Source organism: Talpa occidentalis, unplaced genomic scaffold (genome assembly GCF_014898055.3).
Source record: "Talpa occidentalis isolate TD23 unplaced genomic scaffold, MPIMG_talOcc4v2.1 talOcc4.10, whole genome shotgun sequence".
NCBI classification, from domain to species: domain Eukaryota; kingdom Metazoa; phylum Chordata; class Mammalia; order Eulipotyphla; family Talpidae; genus Talpa; species Talpa occidentalis.
Window position 1 is genome coordinate 23,834,944 of NW_023600993.1, and position 22,169 is coordinate 23,857,112.

General features: G+C 40.8%; 1 protein-coding gene across 3 annotated transcripts in view; it reads left to right on the plus strand.

The window, feature by feature from the left end:
* The window catches only part of CMTM8 (CKLF like MARVEL transmembrane domain containing 8), an 82,394-nt gene that overhangs the window by 23,524 nt on the left and 36,701 nt on the right, over nt 1-22,169 (plus strand). Inside the window, exons 1-2 of one of the 3 annotated variants that reach the window (XM_054692936.1) lie at nt 15,669-15,732; nt 16,166-16,230. The exons of 1 other annotated variant lie outside the window; for it this stretch is intronic. In XM_054692936.1, the coding sequence (XP_054548911.1) occupies nt 16,180-16,230 (51 nt within the window). In that variant the 5' untranslated portion in view covers nt 15,669-15,732; nt 16,166-16,179. Of the gene's footprint in view, nt 1-15,668; nt 15,733-16,137; nt 16,231-22,169 lie in introns of those variants that run through there. One more of the 3 variants, XM_054692932.1, reaches the window with a different exon arrangement.

A 22,169-nucleotide genomic window follows, 5' to 3' on the forward strand; every position in this document is an offset into this window, starting at 1 on the left:
AGGGGGCAGGTTCTGTCCCTTCATGACTACTGAACCTTACGTAATCAGCCGTAAAATTTTTCCCTTTAGTCATCACATTGTGGTTCTTACTGAAAAATCTAAGTAGCTGATTCTGTCATATCATTTAAAAAGTGGATAGAGGGTTTTAGTAGACATTCTAGATGGTTCGTGTTTGCCGCTGCCTCCAGCCCTTGATCACAGTTCATCGAGGCCATGAGCCATGTCTATTCATCTTTGTGCTCCAGTACCTGGAAGACAGGAGGAACTCAATGAATATTTTATTGAATAACTAAATGGTGTTACAGTTCTCCTTTCTGGAAAAGAAGTCATCAGCACTTGTTTGAGAGAGAACTGTTTTTTCCCCTGGCTCTGTTTTGAGAGTTCTCTCAGGTGGGCAGTTACATCAGGAATGGTGAATGGCGTCCTGAATCTTATTCTCAGGACCCCTGGGGAGAAACTTCAGCGGCAGGATTTATGTAGCTTTGCCTTTTAAAGGGGAACGTTGAAGACCTGACACTGAAGCAGATTCACAGAGGAGGGTCTCAGGGCACAGCTGACACATTGGAGGCAGGTACTTTCAGGTCGTCTGGCCTGATCCAATCATGCAACGGAGAGCCCTCAGGAAAGTGGAGAACAGTCCCTAAATATTAATATTATTGCTTCTGGCAGCAGTGGGCACATGCTGCAGGTGTTTCGGTTTGAGATTATGTAACATAGTAATAAAAAAGCATAAAATTATACACAAATACCCAAAAAAAAAGAAGAGTATTTGCAAAAATGGGTAAGACCCTCATAAGCTCTGCAAACAGTGAATAGACCCATATCAGTACCCTCATTGACTGTGCCTGTATCAGTGTCATGGTTTTAACAAGTGCTGTAATCTTGTAAGATGCCACTGTTGGAAGAAGCTGAGTGATGGGTACAGGAGACCTTTGTATACTATTTTTGCAACTTCTTACAGATCTATGATTAATTCAAAATAAAAAGTTTTGTAAGAAAAGCAGGAACACTGAGCACAGAGCCAGGTTCAGTCCCACACGGTCATTGCTGAGTGGGGACTGTTTTCTCAGAGCTGATCACAATCGGTAATGTTGACCTCCAACAAAAGCAATCAGTTATTCCAACAACAGAATGAGTTTATGTGGAAACAACAGAAAAAAGGCAGATTGGAAAGTGTCCCTGGTGAGACCCACGTGCACTTCTCTGAATCAGAGGCTAACAACTTACCCTTCTGTAACCTCTGCAAGACGTCAGTTTCGTAGGAGGGGGAGACAACATCACTTCAAATAAGAGATGCAAGGCCTGTGGGTCCTGCAGTTTGTGGTTACACATGTGTGGGCGCTCTCTGGCCTCCTGACTTTATTTAAACAGGGTTTTTGTATATTAATATTCATATTTCCCCCTTTTGGTCTAGATCTTTCTCTGAAAGCATTGCTGATCAATGCTCAGGTATATTCTGAGGTATATTCTGCAATAGTGTCTTGTCCTTTGGTGCCAGGAAGGACTTTTCCTGAGTGTCACCGTTCACGTTGGAGGGAGGGTGTGCAGATCAGAGACTCATTGGAGTCCCACTAGAGAAACAAAGAGGGTAGAAGTGAGAGTTCAGATACTGCTTAACTAAAGTCTATCTTAATTGAAGTTGTAGGCTGTGAGTTCCTCTAGAATTGCTGATCCAGCATCATCCCATTAGGCAGTTTCTACAAAGTTATGTAGACAAGTATAGAGCTTAGTAAGTATAGAACAAACAAGATAGAATTGAAACAGTGTTGTAAGTCCAGTTCCAGTGGTGCTAAACTAGAAACCAAAACTGCCAAGGAAATTGGCCAAATGCTCAAAAGACCAAGGACCATTTGGTGTGACTTGCTGTAGCTGATGCACTTGTTTCTGAAGGTTGCTGAGATGAACTGTTTGTGGAGTCTGGTTGCTCTCCTACCATTAAAAATTCAAAGAGTTCCCTCTTTTATAATAGATTGGGAGACGTAGACAAGAGCATTGTCCATCCATGGAAAGGAATGAGAAACTGAGGCAGGAAACAATAGCAGTCAGAGAGAGATACATTTTGGGGAAAGTTATATGTTGCTTACGTTCTTCTCTCCATGCAGTGTTCTGTGAAAGGATTACTCAACCAGAACATGGTTATTTTTAATCAAAGCCACTAGGCCCTTTACTGTATTGAATTATATTTCCTTTAATCAACTGCAGCTCGAAAGAGGCACTGACTGTCCTGTGATTATCTCACATGGTTTTGTGAGTTCCAAAAGACTGGATTCAAGAACTGGAAGGACCAGGGCCTCTCTGGTGGAGCAGCGGTTGAGCTCTGGGTTGCGAGGCTGCCCGCGGCCTCTGCAGTGCCGGTTCAATCCCCGGCTGCTCCCCGGCCACCGGAGGAGGGTCCCACATGGCGCGCAGACCTCTCCTGCCGCCCGCTGCTCCCCTCAGCAGTGTACTTGGGTCCTTCTGCCTGTTCTGCTTCCCGCTCTGGCTCTGGTGGATTCTCTCAGCCTCCGGCGCTTCTGACTGTACCCGGTGCTTGTATAAATAAATTAAATAAATAAATCTTTAAAAAAATATATATATAAAGTATAATAGAACAAAACAATAAAAAGAAGCATTTAAAAAAGAACTAGAAGGACCAAAAGCAATACTGTTAGCCAAGGCATTTGGAGAGTCCCTACAAACTTTGCCAGTTAAGGGTCAACAGTACTACAAATGCATTTAACTAAACCAGGTAACTAAGGTCGGTAGGCATAGTGAAATGGTTGCAAAACTGACAAACAGCATAAACTTGTTGGTGCACCTAGCCAGTAAAATGAGTTTCTCAATCATCATGAAGTTTAAGAGGAATATCCCAGGTAATATTTTCCAAATATTTTCTAATATTTTCCAAAATAATTTTTGCTATTGAAGAGTCAATACCATTTTCACAAAGAAAAAGCTTAGCCTGGTTTTGAAAACATACAGACCATAACTAAAACATGTGTCTATCCATGAGATGGGTGTAACTGGGTGAAATCCAACTGCCAAACTCAGAATGGTCATTAGGAAGTTGAATCACCAGAGCACAAAGCAGTCATACACAATATGTAAGTGAATGAAGGTGATTTGTTCCAATGACATCTTATTGGCAAACGCTGAAACCTGAATTTCATGTAGTTTTTCACAGTACAAAGTCTTTTTCTTTATATTTTTTTCCCAGCAATTAAAAAAATATAAAACTGTCATGGGCAACGGCCAGCTCACTGCAGTAGACACTGCCATTTTTGGCAAGCTCATTTTCCATATTGCTGGCCCTGGTCTTTCAAAGAAGTGGTGAAACTGGATTGGCAAAAATTTAATGTCCCCTCTAAATGGGATCTGTATGATGGTTCTTCTTTGGCCCCGGAGGAAGGCTGCTCCTGTGGCCAAAGCTCACTTGCCTTCAGGACGCTTGGTGGGACTGCCTCCATTTCCCAGTAAAGATTTAACCAGAATACTCTCAGCTCCAAGCCCCTTGCTGCGAGTGTCCTCAAGGTGAAAATGTGTGCAGGAAAAGTTAGATTTATACTCAGACCCTGCCTGAATGGCCCTTCTAGCTCAGATCTTGGGCAGGTCACTCAACCCCTCTAAACTCAATTGGCTCCACTTTAAAATTGGAAAGTAAAGTCATATTTGTGTCTGTGCCACACCTAATTTTGAGCTAGCTAATATAGCCATTAAATGACCCTTTCTGCCTAAAGTAGTTAAACTCACCCACTATATTAACAGGTTGCTCTGAGAACTAATACAAAACAATGTATTAAGATACCTGATACTTAACCACTATTACCTTCTATAATATTTAAGCCTAGATGAGGTAAGAAGGTTCTTGCTGGAATAGAATATGGTTCTAGACACACAAACATAATCAAGTCTGTCAATTTGAATTTTTCTTCTTTTTTTTTGTCTTTAACCGGATTAGCATTACAGTCAAACATTTTTTTCAACATTTCATTTAAACCCCCCAAATATTCTGTTCCTAAATATATGGGGACCAATGTGATATTGTTTCTGCTCGCAAAATAATGAAATACTTCAGCTGTTAACACCATTCAACTATTACAGGGGGAATTATTAGTGTTCAAGATTTAGTGAAAATTAATTGGGTGAAGTCCTTTAGGAAATTTTTATATTTTGTCTTTGTGTATGATAGGAACTGCAGGGAGGTGCCATAATGAGGTTATATTACAATTTTAACTTTAAAGAGATAAAGCTTTAGTGGAATATATAAGTGCCTTTTGGGAGTCTTTTAAAGGTTGATTAGAAATCAGAATAAATATCTTAGAAAATTATTCTTTGAATAAAAGCCACATTACTTCATGTGTTCCTCCGAACTTAATGGAAATGGCCAAATTAGAAAGGATGGCAGAAGAGATGTTAGTTTAGACTATGGTTGTGAGTGAAGGAGCTATGAAATGTATCTAGAGTCTATTGCTAGGATTCTAGAGAAAACCATCGGAGAATCTGGAACCTGGAGAAAAAAAAAACACTCATTCCTACTGACCCTCATAAAGATGTAATATTCTGTGCTTAAAATTGGAAGGGGGTGCTCTACCATGACTTTTGAAGAAAAAAAATTATGAAATATTAACTCACATGGTATATGTTATTTAATTGACATATTTTATTGCCAGTCATAAAACCAAGGTTCCAGAAGACGATTAAGTCACCTGCCAAATATCACATAGCTTGGATCTGAGCCCAACTCTACAACCTAGCTCCTTTTACAATATCAGTTTGTTTCTCTGAGTCCAGGACTCTGCAAACACAGGGCTGCAAATCATGTATCCTTACCCCCAGGGAACTTAGAATTTAATTGAAATGATTTTCATATATGAGGCTAAATAGAAAATATAGTCATCATTTCTAACTCATATTTTGGGTTTCCAATGGGCTATCTCATTTGAATTTCCTGTACCTGTACAGTAGCTGAGCCTTACCTCATTTTCCTAATGAAGAAAACAGAGAGGGAAAATTAGTTTACCTACTGTTATATTAGCAAGTTATAAAGCCAGAGTCCTGATCTTTTGTCTTGCAGTTTCTTTCACACCAGACATCACAAAATCAACAGAGAGGGTCCAGACGGTAGCATATATGAACAAAACAGGTTGCTTGTAAGAGAGCATAGAGCAGTAGGTTTGTGGTGAACCAGAAGTTGCAACTTTCTTCTAAAAGGTACATTGCTATTTTGTTACAGCTGTTTGTTACCATGGAGGAAGACATGATAGCAGTCTTCTGATTTTTTCAAAGAAGTCATAAATCTGAATTTTAATATAAAATTCCTAATTGCCTCTTAAAAGTTTCTTAAAGCACTATATTTGTTGGTGGGAATGTAAAATGGTACAGCCACTGTGGAAAACAGCATGGCAATTCTTCAAAAAAATGAAAATAGAATTACCATATGATACAGCATCTTCACTTCTGGGTGTATACCCCAAAGAATTGAAAGCAGAGTCTTGATATCTGTAAACCCATCTCATAGTAGTGTTAAACATAGTAGCTAAAATGAGGAACCTAAGTGTCCATTGGCAGATGAATAGATAAGCAAATGTGGCATATATGTACAATGGAATATTGTATAATATAAAGAAAGAATATTATATAACATAAAAAAGGAAGGAAAGGCTGCGACATAATACAACATGAGTGAACCTTGAAGACATTATGCTAAATGAAATAATCCAGTCACAAAAAGACAAATACTATATGATTCCACTTATATGAGGTAACTGGAGAGGTCACATTCATAGAGACAAAGTAAAATGGTTGCCAGGAGCTATGGAGTGGGGCACAGGGGGAGTTTTGTATATAGAGTTTCAGTTTTACAAGATGAATGGTGGTCATGGTTGCACAGCAGCTGAATGTATTTTAATACCTAAAGTGCACACTTAGAAGTGGGTAAGATGGTGATTTTCATGTTATGTGTGTTTAGCCACTATAAAAAATGTTGGGAAAACATTATAATGGCTAATATTATGTATGCTAAGCAGAGTTGGCCACAAGTTTAAGAATGAACTCTATTGTACGGTCAGTGGCCTCTAAGACAAACTCTGATGCCTTTCCCCAAATGAGTAGGAAATCAGAAAGCTTTGGAGAACAGTGCAGAGAAGGCTTCCTGGTGAAGGAGGTTTTAGGATGGAGAATAGAAAAGAGGGAAGAAGTCCTTTCAGGCCAGGAGGGGTTATACAAGAGGACAGCAAATGTACAATAAATGCTCAGTGCCGGGCCTCCCCCGTGGCGCAGTGGTTGAGCGCTGGGTTGCGCAGCTGCCTGCTGCCTCTGCGGCACTGGTTCGAGCCCCGGCTGCTCCCCGGCCACCAGAGGAGGGTCCCACATGGCGCGCAGACCTCTCCTGCCGCCCACTGCTCCCCTCAGCAGTGTACTTCGGTCCTTCTGCCTGCTCTGCTCCCCGCTCTGGCTCTGGTGAATTCTCTCACCCTCCCGCGCTTCTGACTGTACCCAGTGCTTGTATAAACAAAACAAACAAACAAACAAATAAATAAAAATGCTCAGTGCCATGACACAAGACATTAGCCAAAGTAGTAGCATCAACACTGATACCAATATTAATAGTGGTATAAGAATAAGGAAGCCAGTCTGAATGCAAAAAATACATAGAGAACCAAACACAAAAATACTCTAGTAAACATTACAAGTAATAATGAAACTTTAGAAGCGTATCTCCTGTAATTATTGCAGCACTATTTACAATAGCTAAGATGTGGAAACAACCTAAATGCTCCAAAACAGAAGACTGTATAAAAAAGATGTAGTATATATACAAGATGGAATACTATTCAGCAGTCAGAAAGATAAACTCATGCCATTTGCAGCAGCATCGATGGAGCTGGAAGGGATTATGCTCAGTGAAATAAGCCAGAAAGAAAAAGAAAAACATTGGAGAACCAAACAAGGGATCAGGTAAGAAACAAAACTAGCAGGCAAAAGATAAATCAGAGACATTCAGCAGGTGAGAGAAGAGAACAAGAGACTATGGTGATGGTTCATAGGTGACATAGTGGGAATTCTATGCGGATTTCACCTGAGAGGAACAACAATGTTAAAAAAATACATATATAAATTTAAAAAAATAAAATAAAGAAGGTGCATAGGATGGTCACTATCACCATTTATATTCATCATAGTACAGGGTGCTGTATAGTAAAAAAAGGAAAAATGCAAAATTTAAGGAATGTAAAGAAAGAAATCACTGTCATTCTTAGTCAATATTATAAGTCTTTGTGAACAACAAAGGAAATTCAAGAAAATCTACAAATGATATGTTCAGCAAGGTTGCCTTGATATGAGATCATAATACAAAATTCAGTTCCATTTCTGCACACGAACAACAGCTTGCAAATGTAATTTTTTAAACTTACAATACATGTAACCTTTATGGAGCAAAAGTATGAAACTTCATGAAAACATAAAAATCTAAATAAATAGAAAGCTATCCCGTGTTTATCAGTGGGAAGCATCAATAATGTAAAGATGTTGGTTCTCTTTCAAATACATTCAATATAATTAAACTACGAATCACAACAGCCTTGTGTGGGTAAGTGTAAAGTGTGTGTAACTTAAGCTGCTACTAAAATGTGAAACAGATAATCTGAGACCAAATCTGGATGATTTTGGTGCCAAAGTACCGAATTTAGACCTGATCTGATATGCTCGTATTTCCTAGGCTGGGGTCCGTGATTTTGCTTTTAGAGATTAAAAAACAATTTGTATGTATGTGTTATTTTAATGTTTAAGCAAATTTTGGACATTCTAACTTTGCCCGAGGGCTGCCAGGTGACTTCAGGGTACACCTTGTGTTTACAATCACCATGGTGCTGGGTTGTAGCGATTCATCATGGGCTAATCACAAAAGAACAGGCAAACTGATTGTATAAGTATCTGGTTAGACCAATGGTAGTCCGAGGAAGTCCAGGAGGAGGCTGGCAGCAGCTAGAGGAGTGGTTGAAGAATTGTATTGTCACAGAGAGTGTTGGGTGACATGAGCATGGAAAACTCAGAAAGTCTGACATGACTGCTGTCAGAACCAGATTTGACTTGCAAATAGTGGTCTAGTTCCTTCCAATCTTGCTCCCTAAGCACAGTGGGCTATGATGTAGGACTGTTGGTGTTTTGTTGGTAGGTGTGGTGTGGTAACAACACCTGAATGGGGAAAGCCTATATAAAACCCAGTGAAGTAGACCAATGTTACCTCAATCATAAAGAAAAAAATTCTTGCGCCCTAGTAATAACTAATGTTGCATTTCATTGGATTTTGGGTTTGGCGTTCCACTTACTTTACAAATTTGGTTTGGCTTTATTAGTGTGGAGGAGCTGTAAGCACATTTAGTTCTAGTTCATACTGATATTACATGACTTAGCCTTCACTGAGGGTTGTTACCAAATTATTCTCACTTTCAAGAGGCCCATATGCTCTTCAGACTGAAATGGGATGAGCAGGACTAGAAAATGATGTAGATTTTATTTTTGAGGTTTCTTTTCCTCACAGTTTGCAGGACTTATGGGAGGCGGAAGATCAAGATGAGTTTAGGAAAAGAATATCGGCAACGATCATCTGTGGACAAGTTTTTAGGCATTTCACTTCATCTCCTCCTAAAGACTTCATGAGCTGATTTATTCATTTAGTGAGGCTGAGAAAGGTTAAGTGACTTGTCCAAAGCCACATTACAAAGTGAAATGGGTAGGATGTCAGTTCAGACTGCATCCCATCCTACCAAACTGTAACTTGAGGGTGGTCAGCTGCATCCTAAGAAAGGAATGAATCCCAAAACCTTCTTTCTTACCTTGTCCTTTTCCCACCTGAGAATTTGAGGTACCCAACACCTGCCTCATGTTAAAGTGAGTCAAACCCATTAGCTCAGCACCGTAAGGCCTGGGTCCCAAACCTTGCCTCCTTAAGAGGAGGAAGGCTTTGTGACACTCTGTGTATGGTAGTAGAGTTAGTTTCCTAGCAATTTATTTTGTATTACATGGTGATTGAACTTAGTTGAAAAAATAGGTTAGGTGAGATTCAGTCTACTCTCTAACAATGTATAGCTCTCGCTAGCTTCTGTCCAGATTTACCTCTATCCAGGTTTTGATTTTTAACTCAATGGTCTGGGATGTTTCATTTCTTTCAAAGGACTAATTGGAGGGGGGGAAATGTGAACATTTTTGAGCTTGAGTTTTCATGTGCTAGGAATTCCTGGCTTCCACCTTCAGCTCCTGTCACCTCGTGGTTGGAGGCAACTAGAAATTAGAGATTTCAAAGAGACCTTGATCTCTTCTTGTGAACATGCCTCATTCTATGGAAGAAAAGACTGAGACTTAGTGACAGGAACATGTTGCAAGTGTCTGGCAGAGTTGAGTGAGTCCAAAACCCAGGCTTCTGAATTGCAGTCTAGAGCCCTTTCTGTTCCCTATGCATCACAACATAGGCTTTCTCTTTGCTTCATTAATTTCCAAACAGGCACACACCAGGCAATATATCTACATGGTTAAAAAGGTAAAATTATAAAAAGGTGCACACAGAAACTTGCCACTCCCCCTCTCTGCCTTATTTCTTATGCAGGACACCTTTGAGCGTCTTGTTACCCTTCTGCACTTTCCTTAGTCCAGTATTTGCCAACTGCAGCACTGTTGGCCTTTGGGTCTGGCTAATCCTTTGCCCTGGGGGCTCTGCATTGTTGTGTGCTTAGAAGCATCCCAGACTTCTGTCCCACCAAATCCAGTGGCATGCTCCCCTGTTAGGACAGACAAAAATGTCTTCAAATATTGCAAGAGGTTCCCAGGGGGGCAAATTTGGCCTTGGTGGAAAACTACTGCTTTTGAGAAATAGAAGCAAACTTGAACATAAATCTTTATTTCCTACCTCTTTTTTACTTCAATTGCAATTTATATATACAACTCCCCTCACTGCTGTGTGTGTGTGTATGTGTGTAAAACTAAATCTGTATGATTTTCATTTTTTTCTTCATGTACGGAGCCCTACAGCCCTCTGGATCATGTATGATACTGTCTGCACTTTGGGAGCTGCCTGGTGCTCCTGGGTCGGGGAGGTGTCCTCACTGACTCAGCCAGGCCCCCCTTGCTGGGCATGTGCTTCCTGTCTGCTGCTGTTAAATCATGCCCTACGGGTCAGCTTATTCATGTGGCCACTTCCTTGTGCAGGTGTATCTGTGGGCTAGAGCCCCACGGGCCGTGGGGTTGCTAGGTCAGGGGAAACACATCTCATTTTGGTGGCTGTGGCCAGGCTTCCCTCCACAAGGACGGTGCCCTTGGCCACTCCCTGCAGCAGTGATTGAGAGGCCTGTTTCCCCACTGCTTTGCTAAGCGTCTTTTGAAGCCTTTGGAGTCTTGCCAGTCCTGTAGGTGAGAAATACCTCGTTTCCTAATTGACCAGCATAGCATTTATTTTAATAGTCTCATTCATCTTGAGCAAGCAGCCTCCTCAGCTCTTCCCTGAGTGGCAAGTGTCCCAGGCTGCTCTGTTTCCCAGTCTTGCCATTGCTGGCATGCTCGTCCTCCTCACTTTCAAAATTTTCACTGTAATTTCTGTCTTCCAAATGTCCTCTCCTCTGAGGAACATTTCCTGATTCCACTGTACCCTCCCACCGTCCAATCCCTCTCCCTTTCCTGTATTCCCATGGACTGACCACAGCCGCTCCCTGCTGCCTGCAGTCACATAGTTGTCATGTGGCCAGAGACTGGTAGGAATTCTTGCTTTTCCACTTACCATCTGCAGGTCATTGGTCAAACTTCTGACCCTATCTAAACCTCAGTTTCCTCACCTAAAATGGTGACAGTACTTCCCTCAAAGCACAGGAGAAAAGAGCAAATGTGATAAACCACACAAAGGATTCTAGAACAGCTAGGCATTCGCAAGCACCAGCTTCCTGAGGACATATCTAGCCATTTGCTTTCTGCGGTGTCTCCCCTATATCCTGACCCATGGTAAATAGACATTGCGTCTATTCCTTAAAAAACAAAATTTCTATCTGGCTTCCATGTCTGAACAGGAATAAATATTTGGTTTAAAAACAAAACAAAACTTTCTATAAAGTGAATGGTAAATTTATTCAACAAATATCCAAATAGCTATTCTGTTCTAGGCATTGAAATTATGATTTAACAGTGAAAAGAGACAAAATTCCTAACTTTTTAGCCTGCAGTCAATTGTGGTGACACACAATGAGCAGAATGAGTGAGCAGAGACAGCGAGTCCTCACTCCACCCATAGGCTCTTGTTGCGAGTTTCAGTGAAAAGACATTTAATTTAATGACAGCAGGTCCTTAAATAACCTTGTTTGTTCGATGTAGGCTGAAATTATGGTTTTTTCATCAATATTTTAACACAACTATTTTAAAAGAGATGGTATTCCTGTTATACATCCACTTTACATGATCTATGAACTCTTATAGCACCATTTCTTTATTTTTAATTCATTGCTTTAAAAAAATTGTTTTCCCCTTGTACGTTGTAAGTTCTTTGGAGGCAGGAGTAGTGACTACTCTTTGTAGAACCTCCTAGGAGCCTAGTATGATAGAGGAAACCCAAACACAAATCTAATAATGCTGCATCTCATGAATGCCATTGTCAGGGTGTGGTCCACACTCCTTCCTTAGCCTGCAAGGTCCTATGTGGCCTGGGGCCCGGCCCCCGGTGCAGCCTCATCTGTCACCTGGTGACTTATCTGTGAACTCTATACCCAGTTCCAAGTTCTAGAATGCACTGAGTTCTCTTGACTTTTTTGCACATGTTGTTTCATCTTCCTGGAATAGTTTACCTGCCTGCCTCACCTGACCAGTATTCTTTTGGTCTCCCTTAGATGTCTCTTCTTTCAGGAAGCCATCCTTGATATCCCCGCTCCTTTCTCTGGGTCACGAACGCCTGCTTTGTTCCTTAGCAATATCAGAACTCCCTTTTCTTCAGACTTCCACAACCTTATATTGTCACTTTCTTGTTGAAATCTCCCTAAGTGTCAAGCCCCTACAAGGAGGGACACCTCTCCTACCTGATAGCATATCTACAGTGTGGGGTGTCAAGCACAAGGAGGGACACCTCTCCTACCTGATAGCATATCTACAGTGTGGGCATGACACAATGAGCGACGAAGGGACAGCTGAAGAGACGAGCATAGAAGGGCCATGGAGACATGTTCTGACTTGCCTTCATTTGTGTGAGTCCATTTGGAGCCTGTTTTCCTTTGTAGGAATCTGGTTTCCTTCGCCACTCCCTCAATATGAGCTGCGTGGTCTGCTTCTGGCCCAGTGACCCTGGAGAGATCACTTACTCTTCTGAGCATTTATTAAGTAACCTACTTGGGCTGCAGGGTTGCTTAACTCTGAGCACTGTCTGGCATTGTCTTCCATGGGAAAGGTGTCCCTAATGTTGCATAATGTGCAGTGTTGCTTCAGAAGTTCCTGTTGGATTTGTGATTCAGTGGGTGGAGCCACCTGCCTTTCTTAAGTTTTCTCAGTAAGAGCAGCACCAGTTCAATCTTAAGGGGCAGGAGGGACCTAAGTACCTGAGGATGCTCAGCCAGTAGAGGACAGCAGAGCAGCCCCCCAGAATGCCCACATTTTCATTTCTTTCACAAGCCATCATGGGGTTACCTTTTCTTTTTTTTTTTTTTTTTTGTGGGACCCTCGCCGGTGGCCGGGGATCAAACTGGTGCTGCAGAGGCTGCGGGCAGCCTCGAAACCCAGCGCTCAACCGCTGCGCCACCAAGGAAGGCCCTGGGGATACCTTTTCAACCACACCCCATGTGTTTGCTCCCAAAAGATAGGGGTTTCCTGGAAGGTTGTGTTCTAGGCACTAAAGAAAGAGAACAAATCCCCCTGTAATGTGATAGTGTTTGAAGATGATTTCAGGAGAGTTGCCATCTACTTTTGAAGAGGGATCTCACCATTATTTTACCTCAAATGGACACAATCTGCACAAAAAAAAAGTTATGTAGACCAGTCCCTTCTTTTTTTTTTCCTTTCCCCTATATCAGTCTCTTCTATGAACCAACTTTTGTGACTAAAACTCACCCTGTGGATTAAATGATGGCCTCACTCAGAGAAAGCCATAGCTGATGTCGGCTCCGTTGACTTCTGGGGTGGATGTTCTGAGCTGCTTGTCTGTCTGAAATCCTGGTGGGGTCCTCACGGCATCTTGTGCAAAAAGATGGTGGTGAAAGATAACAATTTCTTCTATTGTTCACCAACATTATCTGGAGGAACATTTAATTACCACCTTGTGGTAGTTAAGGAAAAATAAAGTTCTTAAATTCAGGGGGATTTGGCAGTTTGAAATAAAGGCCTGCATGCAGCAAAATAAGATCTGTGTGTGGGAAGGATTGGGGGAAAATAGTCTGGATACTAATTTAAGGACTTGAAGTGTTTTTTATGAGGGAGCTCTGAATAGGAATAATATTTAAAGTCTAAGATGATGAGAAACTCAGGTTTGGTTTGTGATCTCCCCTGGATTTCACTGTCATTAGCAATATCCATAACTCCAACAAAATCTCTGCAATCACCTAATCAAACTTTTCTGTGAATATTGGAAGATCTGAAATACAGAAATGTCGTATATGACTTTTTGCTTCTTGAAATCTTTCTCAAGTTTCAGAATAAGAATTCTCAGTCTATTTCCAAGGAGACTTTAGCTAGGATTTCTCCTTACATCCAACTCTGCTTTTTAAAACAATCCTGATCTCATATTTCATTTGCTCATCTATCATTGCATCCTTCATCAAATTGCTAGTTTTTTTTTATATTCAAAATGGCAGATTTATTATGAAAAAGAAAGGGAAGAAGAGGATGCTTGCACAGACAAATGGACAGAAAGAGCTGCCCTGAAAGGGACAGCTTTGTTAAAAGAGACACCTGCATGGTCACAGGCGCGTAGTCTTGGGAGGAGAACCTCCTCTGCTGCTTTGCAAAGGGGGAAGGTTGGTGAACAGAAACACCTGCATGGTCACAGGCAGACAGGAGAGCTGCCCAGAGTGCTAGTTTAAATCCCTCTTGAGTTCATACTTCAGAGTCCTGATATATTTCCACTGAGAACATTTTGGTGTAGCTGATGGATCTGGTGTGAGGTAAGAAAATGTCAGGGCACCATTTTAAAATGTAAATGTGTCTTCCATCTACCACTCCTCTTTGGAGAAGACTTCAAAAGAGAGCATTGGTTTATATCAATGAAAATATTGGCTTAGGATCCCCTATATTTTGCAAACACTGTGATCGGTTTCCCTTACTATGTGAGTCATTGACTCAGTATAATTCTGTGTAAAAGCATAGTAAACTGGAGGAAAGGCATTTTTAAGAAAAATTTATCCAAAACTTAGAAATAAGGCAAACAAATAAGACCCTTTAGATACACTACAAGAACATTGCCTAACTAGCCCAGCAAAGATCATCTGATGGTCTAGGGTAGAAGTCAGCAATTTTTTTTTTTTGAAAAAGGCCTAATAGTAAATATTTTAGGCTTTACAGGCCACATGAGCTCTGTGATAACTTATCAACTCCTCTGCTGTATTCTGAAATCAACCATAGGTAATACATAAGTAAATGCATACAACAGAATTCTAATAAAATTTTATGTATGAGCATTGACATTTGAATTCTGTATGCTTTTCATGTGCCATGAAATTTTATATTCTTCTTATTTCTTTTCAACCATTTAAAAATATAAAAATCATTCTCCACTCTTGGGTCCTATAAAAACAGATGGCTGATACCAGTAAGTTTCAAATGATTTTTGTCCCGTTAAGATGCAAATGATTTCTCCCAGGTAGAAAAGGACCATCAAAGTTACTGCTTCATGTATGAGGGACATTAATTTATCTTGTATCTAAGTTTCCAATCTATTTCAGCATTTCTTTCTCTGTAGATTTTCCCCTCTTTGGTTCTTGTACCGTTCTCTGAGCTTTGTCCCCCTGCTGATTGCCTCAAAAAGTTAAATAAATCTTTGGCATGTGTTTCTGTATATTTATGTGAGAGTTAGGTGTTTAGATTTTCAAAAATTATGCTTTAACAGTCTCAAAAATAACACGGGACATTTTAAATAACAGTCAATTTTATTCACATTTTTTTAGATCTTAGAACGTGGTAATCCAATAAATCATTCAATATAAGAGCAAAAGGTTTACACTTTGTCTTCTGTCCTGCCAGGTGAGAGTAGGAAATGGTCAAGGGAGAGTTAAGGGTGAAGTGGGTGAAGAGGTCTGAGGGGGAGACCTGGGCTCTGTCGTGTTGCTATACCAGGCTAAGTGATGTTATTGCACTGGGGATTCTTGACACCAAATACAGTTTTCCCAGAATGTGCTTTTGATAGTATTTTTTTTAATTTATTCATTTATGCATACAAGAGCTGGGGCACAGGCCAGAGGTGTAGGGGGTGAGAGAATTCACCAGAGATGGAGTGGGGAACAGAACAGGCAGATTGACTGAAGTACATTGCAGAGGGGAGCAGCGGGGTGAGACAGGAGAGGTCTGCTGCACCATGTGGCTTGCTCCCTGGCTAGCCAGGGATCAAACTCAGGCTGCAGAGGCTGCGAATTGCTTCATAGTGCGGTGCTTAACCCCTTGTGCCAACAGGGAAGCCCTGCTTTTGATACTATTTAAAAGAAAAGGATTTTTTCCCCTTTCTTTCTAGCATATCAGAGAATGATGTCCTGAGTGTCAAGAGGTGCATCTGGTTTTGAGTCTGTGATGAAGTAGCTCTGGCATCAGGTAAATAGCTACTTTGGGTTTTGCACGTGTAAAATCAAAAGCTTGGACTCTAAAGTCATTAATATTAACACTCCTTCTGGTGCTGAAAATTTTGTAACAAAAATAGACTCATTCATTCTGGTAGAGTTAAGAATGATCACTGATTCCTACTTTTTCCCCCTAAATAAGAACAACCTTAAAATTTGTGTTAAGAATCTAGATTTCCAGATTTGACTTCTTTATAAGAGATAAACTAATCCTATAATAAAATAATATATAAAAGATAAAAATTAGCACTTTCAAGTTAATTCTCTACATGGTGTAAATGGTAGAAAACTACAAAGTGCAATCATCTCCCTTTGTTTGCACTTCACTTTATGGTGCTAAGTCCTCTAACAGGATCTCTCTGTTCCATGTGCCTTAGAGTCACTTGCCTGTTCTATGTTGGTTTTAGGTCTGAGAGCAAGGATGTCTATAGTTAAGGGAGAGAAAGATGAAACAGAGCTCCAAAAAAGGCAGGTTGGTACCCTCACAAGCCAGAACATTGGTGAGAGAGATGAAAATAGAAGATAAGGAATCACAGCCCTTTTGAATTTAAAAGTATACTTGTGGGTACTTGAAATTCTCTGGGTATTTCAATCCAGAGAAAAGATTATAGCAAATCTCAAATGCCCTTAATCTTCTGGGGGCACTCAAGGATCTGGTGAGAACCAAGGAAAGCTAAGGGCCCTTGCCTCATAAATACATGTGTGAGCGCGCGTGCGCGCGCGCGCACACACACACACACACACACACACGTTTGCTGTAATTTCAGAATCTTGGGTGCCCACAGACAGATTAATTTGCAAAGTTTAAATGAAGGAACAAGGGCATTTGGTGTAGAAATGTGTTGTCTTTAAAGAAGGATCTAGTCTTGGGCCTCCCTGGTGGTGTAGGGGTTGTCTCCATCCAGCCTGATTTCAACCCCGGGCCAGGGAGCTAACTCACCTATGATGCAACAGACCTCTCCTGCCTTGCCCACTGCTCCCCACAGCAGTGTATTTCAGTAAATCCACCTGCTCTGCTGCCCACTCTGTCTCTGGTGAATCCTCTCATCTCCCCCACTGCCCTGGCCTGCTGACCTACATCCCAGCTCTTCTATGCATAAATAAATAAATCTTTTTAAATGAAAAAGGATCTAGTCTCAAGTTGTAACATCCAAGTCATCCCACTAAACTATTAAGCTAATTTTGCCCTTTTAAACTGTTATCTTCCAAACAACCACATGCCAATTGTGCAGCTTTCTCCTTTTTTTTTTTTCCTAGCAAAGTGTTCCTGATTGCTATTAGGTGATCTCAAAGCCAAATGTCCAAATGGCACATGTCCAGAATCCAAAGTAAATAAACTTAGATTGTATATAAGTCAGGTTTTCTAAAGAAAATCTTCTTCTTTTTCTAAATTATTTGTGGACAGCACTTGCTAGGAAGTGGAAGCTTTTCCTGGCAAGATTTCTCTATATTCTCTTGAGAGTAGTTGTGTTAACAACTTACAAAGATTATTTTAATGTTGTGCTTGGAATTCATTTAGTTATGCATAAATCTTTGAGCCCACTATCATATCAATGAGAAATTAACAGGATTTTTGAGGACTCTGATGTATCAAATCTTCTGATTTCTGCTTATTACTGTAATGACAGAGTCAAAACTTGTTGGACTGGAGTCGGATTTATTTTCTCTTGTGCTCCCTAACACTTGCAGTAGTGATTTAGGTGCCTTCTCTTCAGATTTGAGGGAGAAATAATTCAGTTCTTAATTCTTTCTGTGTGATGGATTTCTGAAGCATCTGCCTTAGTTATTTATTGATAGCACGAGATCTCCACCTAGCTTTCTTTTTCCCCCGAATTTAATTTTGAAAAATTTCAAATCCCTAGGAAAGCTAAAAGAATGATTCAGATTCCTTCACTTAAATTTTGCACTTTTTCACTCAAATTTGCCAGTTAACATTTTGTCACATTTACTTTATTTTCCTGTGTGTACATGTGTTAATGTGGCTTATTTTTATTTTTTTTGTTCAGTCTCTAGAGTTGCAGACAAATCCCTCCTTCCCTAATTCAGTATGTATCTACCAAGAACAAAGATACAGTACTGTTACATATTTGCAATCCCTTCATCACCCTGAAGGAATTTAGCATTGATGCAGTATTTTATAATAGAGTCCGAATTCAAATTTCCCAAATGTTCCGTGGTGTCCATTACTTTTGTTTAAGGTTTCAGTTAGGCAGAATCAACAAAGTACATTAGTTGCCTTTCATCTAAAAAGTCCCCAGCCTTTTCTTATCTTACAACATTCACATTTTAGAAGAACCCAGGCTATTCTCTTCTAGAATATTCAGCAGTCTGGTTTGTCTGTTTCCTTAGAATGAAGTTCAGGTTAAGAAGTTTGGGCAAAAATACACTCCAGATGGCCTCAATATTTTGGTCTTATCACATCAGGAGGCAAAGGACATGGGCTTGTTCACATATTGGTGTTGCTAAGTTTGGTCATTTAGTCAGAGAGGTATCTCCTAGATCTTCTGAAAAGAGATTCTTTTCTCTTGCATAAGTCTGTGGGCCTATTTTGGGACCATGCTAATGTACTTTTCCCCAACAGCTGTTCACCCACTAATTGTAGCATCCACAGATGTTCTTTTTAGCATTATTTTGATTTTTTTGTTAGAGATGGTATAGGGGAAGGGAAAAGATAAAGGGTCTCCAGCTGGATCTTGGTAGAACCACTGCTATTTCGCCTTTATTTGTATGACTGGAAGAGATAAATGTTTTGAGTGTTCTGTCTTTCCCAAATTGTTACACCCGATCTCTATGAACAAAAGAAGCTCCGTTTGCATCTGTCTCACCACAGAGAGACCTCCAGGGCAAATATTTATCTGGAGTCAGTAGCCTCCAATGATTACTGTGGATCTCAGCGAGGTTATTAAAATGCCTGATGTTTGCCCTGGTGGCACACACAAGACAAATGAGGCAGAATTCTTTTAGCTTGGTTACACATTGGTTTTTCATGTTTTAGTTAATAGTATAGAGCAGGAACGTCTGTTTCAACAGTCCCAGCCAGATAAACAACTTCTGCAGTGTAATAGAGAAAAATCAGCAGCTTGTACTGTTTACTTAAAGAGACAGATTTAAACTTTGTAAATATAAGGTTTGACTGCAGCTTATGAGGAGAAATATTTCTGCATGGACGTGAAAACTCAAGTGAATTTTGTATTCCATCATTCCAATGGGGTAATGAACTAAACCATTATTCTTGGGCTAGTGGGTAAGAACCATCTACGAAGGAAAAATGTTAGCAATCTAAATCCTCCTTGAGAAGTATTATATAGAGAATGATATGACTTAGTAATCTCAACTATTATTTGTTTCAAACATGTTAAATGTTTCTACAGTAACTTCTTAAAATTAGAGCTGTGTGTAGTCCAATACTTGACAGAAATGGTTTTCAAACAGGGAGTGATTGTGGCCCATGGAAAACACAAGGTAGTTTTGATGCACAGCTGGGAGGGTGCTGTTGGCATCCACTGAGTCCCGACCAGACCAGGCATGCTACCACCCTACAGTGCACAGGGCAGCACATATATGTACACACATGCATGTATACAAAAACACATGCAGACGCATGCATGCATGTACACACACACACACACCACACAACCAACAACAAATACCAGGTCCAAAATGTCAGTACTATCTAGTTTGAAGAGCTCTCTTTTAAGGAATGGTAGAGTTCTATTATTGACAAATGTTTGCAGTATATGAGGCAGTGGGTGTTCCAAGAAAATTCACATTCTCTACTCACAGCACATCTCACTAGGAAAACAGGCTGGCAGGCAATTGCAAAACTGTGGTAAATGCCCTTTCTTATTTTACAATCCACCTTACCTGTCTGAGAGAAGATGGGGCAGCTCACAGGGCTGGAGTTTATGTGATGAGTCGACTTTACTAAGCATTGGATGGGAGAAGTCACACTCTGCCTTCAGAAAGTTTTATCCTTGACCATTATGATGTCTTTCATGATGTCCCATATGCCTCTTTCACTCTCTATCTTTGACAACCGTGTTTATTGGTTAAATTTATGGGTAAAACCTTGATTTCTCACATTTTTAAAATAAAATGTGTGTTATCTGCTTGTGGCTATCTGAACACAGTTGCATGTGTGATAGTCATAAGCACTATTGCTTATCTCTACACAGATACCTTTACCCCACCACTAGCTAACAGAAATGCCCTGCAAAGCATAGTGTTGCCATCCCTGGCTTCTGGTGCCACAGCAGGCCCCACCAACTTGAGTTTACACTTAGAAGTGCTCAGACATGGCTGAGCTGAAATCCAGGACCTAACTCCTCCATGCTGGACTCAGATGCCCACAAAGTATTCCAAAATTAAGGCAACTTGCCATCTCTCTTTTCCTCAAAGGCCAGCCAGCAAGAGCTCTGTCACGTTTGCAGTCACTCAGCTGTTCTGTCTGAGCCCTTGGTCATCAGAAATGCCAGGGTGGTTGTTCAAAACCTACTCCAGCTTTGTCTGAGTTCTCTGGGCTTTGTGATTCCCCAAGTCACTGCCGGGAGCCTTGGTTGGCGGCACCCACACACTCCGGCCTCTTTGTGTTTGTTCATTCTCTGGGGTATTTGATGGCCGTGTTCAGTCACCCTTGACCACACTCGGGACAGGATCATTTGAGAGTCTCATAGCCAGCCTTTATTTTCCTAGCCCAGTCTTTAGAAAAGAGGAAGCAAGCTAAGGACATTTCAATGTAGCAAAGACAGTAGAAATTTTTACCACTCTAATTTTTGCCATGGTAGTTACATGTGTAGAAAGGAGATATGAATGAGTCTCAAAATTTTATGAGTCTTTTTTCAGTAACTCAAATATCACAATGCTAATACCTGGCTTTGAAGGAGTCCTGTCTGGGCTCATCTGTGAGGGGAAAGTTTGGGAGATGACTTCCTTGGAAGAAAGGCACCTTCAGAACTCCATCCTGGCAGTGGTAAAGCAAAGGCATTTTGCTGGCATTTCAGGCTGCTGCTTGAATTTATAATACAGCTTTGTTTTTACTCCAAGATAAACTGTTCCTGAGCTCTGGACATGCTATCTGGAGGCACTTTCAAATTCTCCTACCTATTAAATAATGTCTTAATAATAAGAGGCCTCGGCCTCCCCGGTGGTACAGCGGGTTGAGCGCAGCGCTGTGAAGCTGCCCACAACCTCTGCAGCGTGGCAGACCAAAGCGTGGCAGACCTCTCCTGCCTTGCCCACTGCTCCGCTCAGCAGTGTCCTCAGTACGTCTGCTTGTTTTGCTCCCCACTCTGTCACTGGTGAATTCTCTCACCCTCCTGCACCTCTGACCTGTACCCCAGTTCTTGTTTAAATAAATAAATCTTAAATAAAAAATAATAGGAGATCTCATCCTTGCCCATCTCAGGTGCCAAGGAAGAATTGAGTTCCATGTAAACAGGCTTGTTACAAGTAGCCCTTCACCGCTTCCTTCTATGGTAGGGTTATTTCCATGCAATGTGAGGAGGAAATCATACTGCTGGTGGTGCAGCAGTGCAAAGTGTGTGTGTGTGTGTGTGTGTGTGTGCATGCATGCACATGTGCTCTCCTAGGGCTGAGAGTATCACCACCAAGATTATTATTATAAAGTTAGTAATTTTTATTTTTGTTTGATCCACAGCATCACCTGTGGGCACAGGCTGCCAGTGATGCCAGGTCCCAGGTGTCCTTCTCAACAAACTATTTAGGAAATACTCTGACTTGTTTCATAGGGTTGCCTTGCATTTTTATGTTATGCAAGTATAAAGAATCACAGAAAGTTAGAAAAAATTATAAACATTTAGAAATTTAAAAAAGAGAAAAAAATTGAAATTCCTTTGCTAAAATAACTATGATTGCTGCTTTGCATTCTGGACATTTTTTAGTGCATATACTTAATATTTGAACAATGAATAAGTTTGTGATAAAATGTAAACGGTTGAGCCTGCTGATCAACAGGTGAACAAAATAACCTGCTGTGCCATAGCCATGCGGTGGGTTGCTGCCCCTCAATATAACTTACTGATAGGCACAGCAGGGTGGAGGAGCTCAACATTCTGTTGAATAACAGAAGCCAGACACAAAAGAATATGTTCTGTGTCAGGGGTCAGCAGCCACCCTGTGAGCCCAGCCTGGTTCACTGCCTGTTTTTGGTTGACCCACAGCTAAGAATGACTTCTACATTTTGTAACGGTTGGAGGAAAATTAACCTACGAAAGCTATTTTGGTGCTATACAAAAGCTACCTGGAAATTCAGAGGTCAGTGTCCATGAAGAGAGATTTATAAGAATGCAGCCAATCATCCATGGCTGCTTTTGTGTTCCTTGAGCAGAACTGAGCAGCTGTGAAAGAGTCCATTTCACCTGCCAAAGACTAAAAGAGTTACCCACTGGCCCC